Below are 12,911 nucleotides of genomic sequence, written 5' to 3'. Positions count from 1 at the left end.
TTTCGAAAATATCAAAAAAATGTCAATTATCTATCTATCAACAAAATTTTCATTCTTTTTTAAAAAATTATTTGTCAGTTGTACTTTGGTCACTTTCTTCATCTTCTTCTCGCCTCGTCGCTCTCTATTCATTTTTCCATTTCTCTCTTCAGCACCACCACCACTCCAACAATTTCCCGACGACAACTTCAGAATACTTGGGAGAAAATTCTGAAAAAATGGCAGATGACGACGATCATCATCACCTCCGTAATGACATTTCGAATGAGACACTCGCTTCTCTAGTCGGTCGTCCAATGTCTTCTGCCAACAGCCAACGTCAACGTGCTCTTCCATCCAGAAGACGTCTTGTGTCGGCACCAACTAATCCTAGATGGTCCCCGTCGGCAGATGACAGAAGACTATTCTCTTATGTTGAATCTATGAGATCTGATAGTAACTCGAGTAGCAAGTCCCCCTCACCACCGTCAGCCAAAATGCAGAAAAGACCAAATGGACCGTACTCGGTCAGGAGTCGACAGGTTCGGTCGAGAAAGTCGAAAAGAATCGAAAAATTGAAAACATTTGTCATAATGTATCAGATTTTAATGTTTAAAGGCAAAAAATTCTAAGAAATTTGACAAAAAATTTTGGGTCCAAAAAATTTTTTTTTTTTCAAATTTTTTATTCCAATTTTTCAAGGACCGTACTCAACCGTACTCAAGAAAACCGTTCTGAAAAACCCCAAAAATTAGAGAAAAATGAAAAAACAAGCCAAAAAGTGTCAGATTTTGGATTAAAACAATTTCCCTGAAAAAAAAATTTTTGAGGAAAATTTCAAGGGACAAAAATTTTTTGACCAGTTTTTACGGAAATAAAAAAAAACTTTTTAAATCTCTAAAATTCTTATGTTTGGCCGTACCTTAAAAATCAACAAAAAAAACGCGTATTCTGTCAAATTTTGGGTCTACCAAAAAAAAAACTTTTAAGAAAAAAAGTTTTTGGTCAAAATTTTTTCCCCGTTTTTTTCATGATTTTAAGTTTTCTACTACCAAGAAAAGCTCGAAATTTAAAATTTCTGCGGATTACAGTTTGTAAGATCTGGGTCTCAAAAGATCCACAAAAATCGTTAAAATGTTTTTTTAAAGTTTTCGTTTTTTGAGTTTTTTAACTGTACTTGGTGTCAGAAATTTACGAGTTTGGTTTAAAACCTGCACAAGGTTCAAAACCCTCAAAAAAAGAAAAATCTCTAAAAACAACGCATTTTCTGTCAGATTTGGAGTCAAAAACGTCAAAAAAATTTTCAAAAAAAAAGTTTCAATTTTTTCCAATTTTCATCCGTATCATAACATTTGCAGCCTCGCGGTTCTCCACCCAGCGACGGAAGCGACAAAATTCACAGATTCGGTGAAAGCCCGACACCCGGTGGACACGGTGGAAGTGTATTCGGATCAGAGGTTGGTACAGTACCCCCTTTTTTGAGTTTGACCTACTAAAAATTTCTATTTTTCCCCTTTTTGTGTTAATTGATGTCCGATTAGTTGTGCTTTTTCTTATATTAACCTATTGTTGGTAGGGTTACTGTAATTCAAATTCGAAAATTTTGAAAAAAATTGTTTTGAAGGTTTTCGTCTTTAAAAAACGAGTTTGGACCGTTTTTATTTGTTTTTTTTAATTTTTAGAAAGAAAAAAGTGATTTTCCATCTAGAATGAAGAATTATAAAACCGCGCCTAAAAACAATCCCAGACACCCAAAACCACAACTTTTCACAAAATCTGGCGCGCGTTTGACGCGTTTCAAGGGTACACCCCAAATAACGCGTCAAAGGTGCGCCAGATTAAGAAAAAATTTTATCTTGCTTGTTGTTTTTGTAGTTGTGGGGAGTCCTGACATGCGGACACCCCCAATAAAAATTTTGGAACACCTTGGCTGGGGTAACTTTGGCGCGTTTTGAAAATATACGTTTTTTATGTAGGAAAAACTGTTAAAATATCAATTTTTCGACTCGAAAATGAGATTTTCACGATTTCTAACCTGAAATTTCAAAAAATCTAGCAAAAACTAAGGTGGAAACTATCAAAAAACGAAAATTTTGGTGGTGGCCGAGTTTTTGCGTTTTCTAGGCCACCGGTGATAAAGTTCGGCCACCAATTGAAATTGATGTTCTAGACCTGAATTTTGATGAGAAAATTGATTTTCTGCTTTGTTTCACACAAAAAATGACATAAAATGAGTTTTGCACGGTTTTTTCGATTCTCCTTGAGTGGAAAATTCACGTTTTCAATTCAATAATCCGTTTGAAGACTTTTGATACAGTACCACACGATTAAAGACACACGACGTCTTGTGAAATTTTTGCGTTTTTCAAGAATTTTTGTGTGAAAAAGTAATTTTTCCATGAAAAACTAGTTTTTGACATTAAAAACCCCACTTTTGGACCTTAAAAACGACTTAAAAACCCGTTTTTCGCCGTTTTTTCGCCCAGAAAATGAAAATTCTAACCGCCACCATCTAACGCCCCCCGTAATGTAACCCCTCAACAGCACACTACGTTCTTCCAAAACCATCGGTCTCCCGATTTCCAGCTCGACGACTTGATTATCGATGAGCTGATGGGTATGGAGGAGGAGGATCAGCACCGCAGTGGCAGACCTGGCACACGACCGGTTAGTTAGAAATCTACAGTACCTACAGTATACCCCTAACACTGTTTTGTGTCTGTTTTCTGCTAGTGTTAACCACTTTTTTTATTTTGAACAAAAAAATTCAAAAAAAATTTTTTTTCAAAATTTTTTTTTGACTTCAGATGACGATTGGCGGTGAGAAAACAATGTCAATGGCCCGCCCGATTCCTGGAGCAAGCAGTCGAGCCGGATCAGGACATTCTGGAAGTCCAATCACTATTCCGAGTGTTATGTCCAACAGTTTTAGACAGGTGAGTAGGTGGCCACGCCCACTAAGGGGGAGGGGGCGGAGCTTGGGGGGAAGGGGTTTTGGGTAACCGGCAATTAGGGCGGAAGGTTTTTGGAATTTAAAATTTTTGAAAGAAAACAAACTTTCAAAATGTTTTAACGATGAAAAGCGTAACATTTTTTTAAATTTTTAAATTTTTGGGTTCTTGTCTGAAAACGCGCCAAAGACACGCCAGAAATCTGGATTTTTTCAATGAGTTTGAATTTTTGCACTTTTAGGCACTCTGAGGAGTCCGTGACTTCAAAAATGTTTTGATAGTTGTAAAACCGCGTATAAAATCCCCCAAAAACCACAAATTTTCATTTGACGCGTTTTATGGGTACACCCCAAAAAAAAAACGCGTCAAAAGTGCGCCAGATTCAGAAAATATTTGAATTATTAAGTTGTTTTTCAAGATGTGAGTGTCTGGACATCCGGACACCCCAATAAAAATTTTGGAACACCTTGGCTGGCGCGACTTTGACGCGTTTTGAAAATATACGTTTTTTTATGTTGAAAAAACTGCTAAAATATCAATGTTTCGACTTGAAAATGAGATTTTCACGATTTCGAACCTGAAATTTCAGAAAATTTAGCAAAAACTAGGCTGCAAATCGTCAAAAAACCAAAAATTTGGCGGTGGCCGAGATTTTGCATTTTCTAGGCCAACACTCGGAAAGTTCGGCCACGGAGCGTTTTTCATGATTTTTAGATGTTCTAGACCTGAATTTGGATGAGAAAATCGATTTTTTGCTTTGTTTTGACAGAAAATTGCAAGGGAAAAAGATATTTTGAAGTTTTGAAAAAGTAAATTTTTCTGGAAAAAAAAATTTTAAAATTTTTTTTTGTCCCAATTATATTTTGATCGTTTTCTATCCCAAAAAGAGAGAAAGTGTGATTTTCTGATGACCATGCGCCTCTAAAATTGATACACCAACCCAAAAAAAAATTTCTCTCTCAAAAAAAAACCGGTTCCCCACTAGATTCTCATCTCTCGGGGCAGAATTCGTCTTCATTTTTCGACGTCTTCTTCTTCTCCAAAATTTCTCCTTTTTTTTAGGTTGTTTCAAGTTCGGCGCCGACAAGTTCGATCGACATTGAGAAGATGATTGGCGCCGTTTCGAACGGTGGCCAAGGCGCTGGCGGTGGCGGAGGCGGTGGCGGAGGCTCCGGTGGCGGAAGTAATGGAGATCCAGAGGATTATTATAGGGACCGGAGGAAGAAGGATATTCACAATATGAGTGAGTTTTTTTGAATTTTTGAAATCGGTCCATTTTTGGCTGAAATACGGCTGAAAACCTCTGAAAAGAAGAATTTTTGGACATCCGGACAGACAGACACACAGACAGATGGACATCCGGACAGACAGACACACAGACAGACCGCATAGGTCCCTGGGTCCCTGGGTGTCTAACAATCTGAAAATAACACAACTGAAATGCCTGGCGCGCCGTTGGCGCGACTCTGAAAAGTTGCGTCTCTCTCAAACGCGCCAAAGGCACGCCAGATAATATTTGTTTTGAATTTTTGGCATTTTTAGGATATCTGAAAAGCCCCAAATTTTAGAGAGTTTTGAAAACGCGTCTAACGACACCCCAGACACACAAAAACTCGAAAAAAACAAATATCCCCCAGTCTGGCGCGCCTTTGACGCGTTTCAAGGTACACACCAATTTACGCGTCAACGGTGCGCCAGAGTTTAAAATTTTTGTTTTTTTTTGTGATTTTTGTAGTTGTGGGGTGTCTGAACATCCGGACGCCCCCATAAAAATTTTGGAACACCTTGGCTGTCGCGACTTTGACGCGTTTTGAAAATATACGTTTTTTATGTTTAAAAAACGCGTCTAAGGTGCGCCAGACTCCGTTTTTTCGGGGTTTTTAGACATTTGGACATCCGTAATGTGAAGATCCAGATATTCGGAGACACAGACATATTTTTTTTTCAAAATTTTCAGAATTTTTTTGAAAATGAAAAATTTGCAGTTGAACGCCGCCGACGATACAACATAAACGACAGAATCAAGGAATTGGGACAAATGTTGCCAAAAAATACATCTGAGTGAGTTTTTAGGAGGTTACGGTAGCCTTAGAGGGAATACTGTAGTTAAGGGAAAACATTTGAAAATTTGAAAAAAATTTTTTAAAAGTTTTACACTAATTTCAATTTTTCGACTTGAAAATGAGATTTTCACGACTTCTAATTTAGAAATTCTGAAAATTCAGAAAAAACTAGTCCGATAACCATTAAAAAACTAAAATTTTGGTGGTGGCCGAGTTTTTGCGTTTTCTAGGCCACCGGTTGAAAAGTTCGGCCACCAATCGAAATTGATGTTCTAGAACTGAATTTTGATGAGAAAATTGATTTTCTGATTTGTTTTGACAAAAATTGCAAGGGAAAGGGATGTTTTGAAGTTTTGAAAAAAATTTTAAAAATTGAAAAAAAATTTTTTTTTGAAATTTTGATCAAAATTTTTTCTCTTCAAAATTGGCTTAAAATGCGGTCTAGGGTAGTTTTAAGTGTTTTAAACGGATTTTTTGCTCAGAATTCATTCAAAAACTGGATTTCCCACCCGAAATACAGAATTCTTTGCAGAGACATGAAACTGAACAAGGGCACGATTCTCAAGGCGTCTTGCGACTACATCAGAGTCCTTCAAAAAGATAGAGAACACGCTCTGAAACATCAACAACATCATAAGAGTCTTGAGAACACGGCACAGAAATATGCGGACCGAGTGAAAGAGTTGGAGGACATGTTGGCCAGACAGGGTGTTCAAGTGCCACCATCCCACCTCCCGCCCATCCCAAAATTTATCGAGAGACCAATTAAGCAGGAAATCGACGAGTCACCACCAAACCACACACCAACCGGATCGTTTGTGGTGAGTTTCCGCAAAAAAAAACCGAAAAAATTTTTTTTCAAAATTTTTTTTTTTTTTGAACTTAAAATTTTTTTTCTTCTATTCTACTTTTTAGACATTTTTTTGACAAATAAACGCTATTTGTTTTTTTTAACGGTAAAAACCAAAAAAATCCTTTTAAAAACCATCAAAAACCACTCAAAAACCACCAAAAATCACCAAAAACCACCGGTGGCCTAACTTTCCACCTGGTGGCCTAGAAACCCAAATTTTTCAAAAAACCACTTTATTAGTTTAATTTTTTGAGTTCTAACCAACCAAAACCTTAAAAACCTCAAAAAATGCTTCAAAACCCTTCAAAACCACTAAAACCCGCTCATGGCCTAACTTTTTCACATGGTGGCCTAGAAATCCAAACTTAGTCCGCGTAGTTAGATTTTTCACATTTATGAATGATTTTGTGTTTGGTTTCTATGTTGTTTTGACATTCTTTCCGGTTTTGTGAAATTTTAAAGAAATTTTTTTTAGTTGAAAAAAAAACTGTTGAAATAACTGTAAAAATTTTTTGATTTTTCTACTTGAAACTGGAGTTTTTACGATTTTTAACCTAAAAATTCAACAAATTCAACAAAAATTACCCAGAAAACCATCAAAAAACGAAAATTTTGGTGGTGGCCGAGTTTTTGCGATTTCTAGGCCACCGCTTGAAAAGTTCGGCCACGGAGCGTTTTACATGATTTTCAGATGTTCTAAACCTGAATTTTTGCGATAAAACCGATTTTCGGTGTTATTTTGACAGGAAATTGAAAGGGAAATAAATAAATTGAAGTTTTGAAAACTTTCAAAAAAAAAATTTTTTTTAACTTTCCAAATTTAATTTTTCCACTTGAAAATGCGATTTTTACAATTTCCGAACCAGAAATTCGAAAAATTCAGCAAAAACTAGCCTAAAAGCCATCAAAAAACGAAAATTTTGGTGATGGCCGAGCTTTTGCGTTTTCTAGGCCACCGGTTGAAAAGTTCGGCCACCAATCGAAACTGATGTTCTAGACTTAATTTTTGGCAAAAAAAACCAATTTTCGGTTTTATTTTGACTGGAAATTGCAAGGGAAACGGATATTTCAAAATTTTCAAAAAAAATTATTTTCTGAAATTGTGCGTATCTCCTCTTAAATTACAGTCCACCTCGGGATTCTTGTCAGAAGTGACGAACAACACCGCAGCAATGCAAATCACATCTCCAAACGACTCACGCTCATTCATGAACAACTCGGCGCCGTCGGACAGCTTCTTTTCCGTCGGTTCGGCTAGTCCGCCAGATTACAGTGAGCCAATACACCCGCATACATTTGCACGTGGCTTTCTGGAGCCAATTTGTGAATTCTAGGAACGAGCGGCACGACTACATGGAAACTTCCAGGCGCCGGCAATGGCAACGCCTTCTCCGACCTCATGATGGACGATCTCAATGTATGTGTGAGACTTCGTGTATTGAGCATGAGAGTGGTGTTTGTATGTGCGCTCTAATGAGAATTTGAGAAAAAAAACTTGAAAAATTTGAAAGTTTGAGAAAAAAACCGCCTAAAATCGGCTGAAATCGGCTAAAATCGGTAGATTTTCTAAAGCGGAATTTCGGAGCATCGTACTAATTGAAATTTTACTCAATTTCTAAATATGAGTGCTGTGCAAAACGCGCTCTATTGAGAATTCAGAAGAAAACTGCTTAAAATCGGCTAAAATCGGCTAAAATCGTAAAATTTCGAAGCGGAATTTCGGAGCGTCGTACCAAAAAATTTTTACGTTTTTTTTTGAATTTTTGTGATGTGAAAATGTGCTCCATGGAGAATTTTCTGAAAATTTGAACGTTTAGGATTTCTGACCTAACGCATGTGGTTTATGCAGATTTTTGCAGTTTCTAAGAATTTTTTGGAGTTTTTTGATGGCCTAGAAGTCCAAAATTAGTCCCCGTACGCTTTTTCTGAGTTTTAGGCATGAAAAATGTGGTTTTTGCGTGTTTTTGATGTGGGAATTGGCGTTTTTTGCAGTTTTTAACCCAAAAATTCAAATTTCAAACAATTTCGAGCTCTAAAAACCCAAAATTTTTTGAAAAATCGAGAAGGAAAAAATTTGACTGAAAAACCAGTTTTTAAAAGTTTTTAAGCTGAACATTTATATTTTTTGTGATTTTTCAATCAGAAAAAAATCACATTTTTCACTTGTTTTTACCCCAAAAACCTCAAAAATTAAAAAAATTCTCCAAAAAAATTTCCAACTTTGGGGCCCAAGATATTTTTCAAAAATTTGACATTTTCAAATAATTCCACAAAAAACCAATCTACCTCAAAATTTTACGTAGAATCCAATTTTCTGGTCTATTCCATTCCCGGACCTCATCATAACCCCCAAAATCCTGAAAAATCCTTCTAAAAAATTTCGACCATGATAACCCAAAACTTAAAAAAAAAGTTTTTCTCAATGCTTTGAATTCTTAACAAAAAAGATGTTCTACCTCAAAATTTTACGTAGAATTCAGTTTTTTTTACTTCTATTTCATTTCTGGATTACATCAACACCATAAAATAACGAGGTACAATACCGCTCAAAAAGTATATTAAGTTTTGCCTTTTTCAGTGGAAAATGAGCAACTTTGAGAGTGTGTCATAGTAAAACCAACTGTTCCACAAACAAATTTTTTATAGGATCAAACAGACCAAAGATAAAACTCCATTTTTGTGGTTGACAACTTTTTTGTACGGACACTCCCTGGCAAGTTACATATCGACAAACTTATTTCTCCCTTAAATCGACCAGTGAGATTTTTGAGCTGTCGTCTTAAAATGACTATAACTCTCTAGGGAGTGTTCGTACAAAAAAGTTGTCAACTATAAAAATGGAGATCTACTTTTGATCTATAAGATACATTAAAAATCTACTTGATGGGACAATAAGTATCACCATGACACGCCCTCAAAGTTGGACATTTTCAACTGAAAAAAAAAACCAAAACTTAATAAACTTTTGAGCGGTACTGTAATCTTCTATAATGTTTTTTTTGTATTTATAAAATGTTTCTATTTTGCAGCCAATGATGAACGGCGACCCACTCATCTCGTCGGCATCTGGTGCCCATCCGTCTCCACATTTCCATAGTTCACAAATGTCTCCAGATATCCATTGGGATGCATCAGGCTTCTCACCAGACCCAATCAATCCACAACAATCGAATTCCGGCCATTACCACATGGATTTCTCGTAAATTCCTTGGGAATTTGGCCCTAAATTTCCAGATTTTTTGGGCCTATAAAGGCTTAAAGGCCTTATGTACATAATTATATTTGTCTCCTTGATTCGGTCGCCCCGCCCCCCTCTCCCGTTACTCATATTTTATCAATCCAATTGTGATCACAACACAACACACAACCTCCCCGCCCCCTTCACCTCACCTCATCGCTTCCTATTGGTTCCCATTTTCAAGTTTTTCTGATTTCACAATGACTGGTCGTTTCTGGAAAAAGCTCAGGGAGTATACTGTAGTTTTGGAAAATGTGGAAAAAAATTTTAAAAAAATTTTTCTCGAAAATTTTTGAAATTTTTTTTGTTTTTTCGATTTGAAAATGGGATTATCACGACTTCTAATCTAGAATTTCAGAAAATTCAGCAAAAAATAGTCTGAAAACCATCAAAAAACAAAAATTTTGGTGGTGGCCGAGTTTTTGCGTTTTCTAGGCCACCGCTTGAAAAGTTCGGCCACCAATCGAAATTGATGTTCTAGACCTGAATTTTGATGAGAAAACCAATTTTGTGCTTTGTTTTAACAAAAAATTTCAAGGAAAACAGATATTTTTAAGTTTTGAAAATTTTCAAAAAAATTTCAAAAAAAATTTTTTTTTTTGATCAAAAAAATTTTCACATTCTCCAACCTGGACATGCCCCTGGGGCGCCTCTATAGATGTCCACTCGATTCTTTTTTCTGTGTATAAAAATTTAAGCTCCGCCCCCTTTTAAGCCCCGCCCCCTGGTCTCCAAATGTACATTCGCCCCCCTTTTCTCGTCTAGGCAATTACAATTATCGATTTTTCTGATTTTTTTTGTGTTTTTAAGCTTTTCTGATTCCCTTCGACTCTTTCCCACATCCATCTGATTCGTTTGCCCCACCCATGCGTACGGTTTTTGCTGCAAATTTTCGTTTTCTCGTGGCGACTCCCCAAAAACTGTATTTTTCTTTATTTCTCTCTCTCTCTTTCTCGTTTCCCAGTTTTATTGATTTTATTTTATTTTTTAAAAATGCTTTTTAAGCCATTAATCCGTTTGATCTACTGAAAAAAATTTGAAAAAAATTTTTGGAAAAAAAAATTTCGAAAAAATTTTTTGGCGCCAAAATTTTTTGAAAATTTTTCCCGTAGATCAAATTTTTTCCTGATCTTAGCTTTTATAGTCCCCAGCGCGTTATTTACAAAAACAAAATGTGTGTCGGCGGGTATGAAAAAACCCCCTTTCGCCTCCTAAGCCCCTCCCCCTTTCCCAAAAAAAAAAAAATTAAATTTTTTCTGTAATTTTTAGGATCACAATTCTAGGTCCCTTCATGCAAATTGCTCCAAAAATCATCCTGATTTTGATTCGATGTTTTAAGAAAATTTCACTTTTTTACATTTTTTTGCTGTAAATTTTTTTGGCCCCGCCCCCATCATCCCGATCTTCTTCCCCAGACACATAGGCGCTTATATATCATTTATAATATTGTTTCTTTTTTCTCATCCATCTGAAAAGGAATACTGTAATTTATGTACATATGATGACACCCCCAATTAAATACAAAAAAATAATTTTTTGACCGTTTTTATGTTTTTTTTCATTTCCCACCACCTCATTCTATCTGTTTTTTTTTGAACTGAAAAAATGAAAAAACACATTTGCTGAAATAAAAAATACAAAACCTGTTATTAATTGGGAATTCACACAGAAAAATTGAAAATTTCAGAAAAAAAACGGCATAAAACGGGTAAACCGGGATATCGGAGCATCGTACTGACTTGAAAATGAGATTTTCACGATTTAAAAGTTAAAAATTTGAAAAATTCAGCAAAAACTAACCTGAAAACCAAAAAAAAAACAAAAATTATGGTGGTGGCCGAGTTTTTGAGTTTTCTAGGCCACCGGTTGAAAAGTTCGGCCACGGAGCGTTTTTCACAATTTTTAGATGCTCCAGACCCGAATTTTAATAGGAAAGCCGATTTTTCAGTTTATTTTGAATAAAAATTGCACGAAAAAGAAATATTTTGAAGGTTTGAAACTAAAAAAAAACTTTTTTAAAACATCGTCTATGGCCTAACTTTCCTACACTAGGTGGCCTAGAAACCCAATATTTCCATAAATTGGCCATAGAATTAATTTTTTTGAGATCTGACCAACCGAAGCCTTAAAAACCTCAAAAAAAGCTTCGAAACCCCTCTAAACCACTGAAAACCACCGATGGCCTAACTTTTCCACATGGTGGCCTAGAACCCCAAACTTCGGCAAGAAAATGAGATTTTAACGATTTTTAACCTAGAAATTCAAAAAATTCAGAAAAATCTACCCAGAAAACCATCAAAAAACAACAATTTTGGTGGTGGCCGAGTTTTTGCGTTTTCTAGGCCACCGGTGAAAAAGTTCGGCCACCAAACGAAATTGAGCGTTTTTTCATGATTTTTAGATGTTCTAGACCTAATTTTTGGCAAGAAAATTAATTTTTTGGTTAACTTTAAAAAAATTCGTAAGGGAAAAAGATATTTCAAAGTTTCAAATCTTTCCAAAAATTTGTTTTAATTTTTGAAAAAAATTCAAAATTCAATTTTTTGACTTCAAAATAAGATTTTCACGATTCCTAAACCTAAAATATGGTAAATTCAGCAAAATCTACCCTGGAAACCATCAAAAAACAAAAATTTTGGTGGTGGCCGAGTTTTTGCGTTTTCTAGGCCACCGTGTGAAAAGTTCGGCCACCAATCGAAATTGAGCGATTTTCATGATTTTTTGATGTTTCAGACCGGATTTTTGACAAAAAACACGTTTTTTGGTTTGTTTTAACAGAAAATTGCTGAAAAAAAATCCCAGTTTTTTGAGGAAAAATTTTAAAATTAATAAAAAAATATTAGAAACATTTATTTATTGTCGATTTGAAAGCAAAATTAGAAACAAAAAAACTGGATACATATGAGGTACATGTTATATTTATATACACGAGAAAATTTGAGTATTCAGCAAAAAAAAAGGTCGAATAGAGATTTCAAAAATTTTGAAAATTAAAAAAAAAATTTGAAAAAAATTGTGAGAAGTTTTCTTCCGTCGCAAGAAGAAGCATAGGGGAAAGACGATATTTTGAAAAAAGGTGTTCCGTGTCAAGGGGACCCGTAAAATATGAAAAAATCAATAAATTAATAAATTTTTGATCTACACTCTTATTCATCATTATTGTTATTGCTGGGTTGGTACATGTGTTGTTGGGCTTGCCGCATTCGGATATCGTATTTGTGTTGTTCGATGGCTCGACTCATCGATTGACCCATTGAGGTTACTGTAGACGTCGTCGGACGACGTTCCTCTATCATTTCACGTGATTTCGTCTCGTACACGTCATCGTCTTCGTAGTAGTAACCGAATGCACGCGGTGGTTCGCCTGGAAATCAAGTTTTAAAGCTTTTTTTATCCAAAAAATGAATAAATAACGAAAAAATAACCAACAATTTGGTTTTCTCATCAAAAATTAGGTTTGGAACATCAAGAAACCATGAAAAACACTCATTTTCGATTGGTGGCCGAACTTTTCAAGTGGTGGCCTAGAAAATGCAAAAACTCGGCCACCACATGAATTTTTGTTTTTTGATGGTTTCCGGGGTAGATTTTGATGAATTTTCCGAATCTCAATTTTAAAAAGCATGAAGATCTAATTTTAAAGTCGAAAAATTAAGTTTTGAAAATTTTTAAACGTTTCTCCTTCAAATATCAGATGTTCTTACCATTTTCACTGAAAAATGACCAACAATTTGATTTTCTTTCTGAAAATTAGACTTAGCACATCTAAAAATCATGAAAAACACTCAATTTCCATAGGTGGCCGAACTTTTCAAGTGGTGGCCTAG

At 35.4% G+C, this 12,911-nt stretch overlaps 1 protein-coding gene across 1 annotated transcript; it reads left to right on the top strand.

Moving 5' to 3' along the window:
• Positions 1–218: 218 nt before the first annotated feature.
• GCK72_015816 (uncharacterized protein) lies at positions 219–9,049 on the top strand (the record flags this gene model as incomplete). Its single annotated transcript, XM_003096274.2, has 10 exons — positions 219–521; positions 1,338–1,436; positions 2,566–2,646; positions 2,787–2,915; positions 3,993–4,173; positions 4,916–4,991; positions 5,526–5,814; positions 6,974–7,118; positions 7,181–7,263; positions 8,876–9,049. 10 exons carry the CDS (start codon positions 219–221, stop codon positions 9,047–9,049), a joined length of 1,560 nt encoding a protein of 519 aa, XP_003096322.2.
• Positions 9,050–12,911: the final 3,862 nt, after the last annotated feature.

The sequence above is a fragment of the Caenorhabditis remanei genome, chromosome IV (assembly GCF_010183535.1).
Source record: "Caenorhabditis remanei strain PX506 chromosome IV, whole genome shotgun sequence".
Taxonomy (NCBI): domain Eukaryota; kingdom Metazoa; phylum Nematoda; class Chromadorea; order Rhabditida; family Rhabditidae; genus Caenorhabditis; species Caenorhabditis remanei.
The sequence above is the reverse complement of the archived record's forward strand: the minus strand, read 5'-3'. Positions and strand labels throughout refer to the sequence as shown.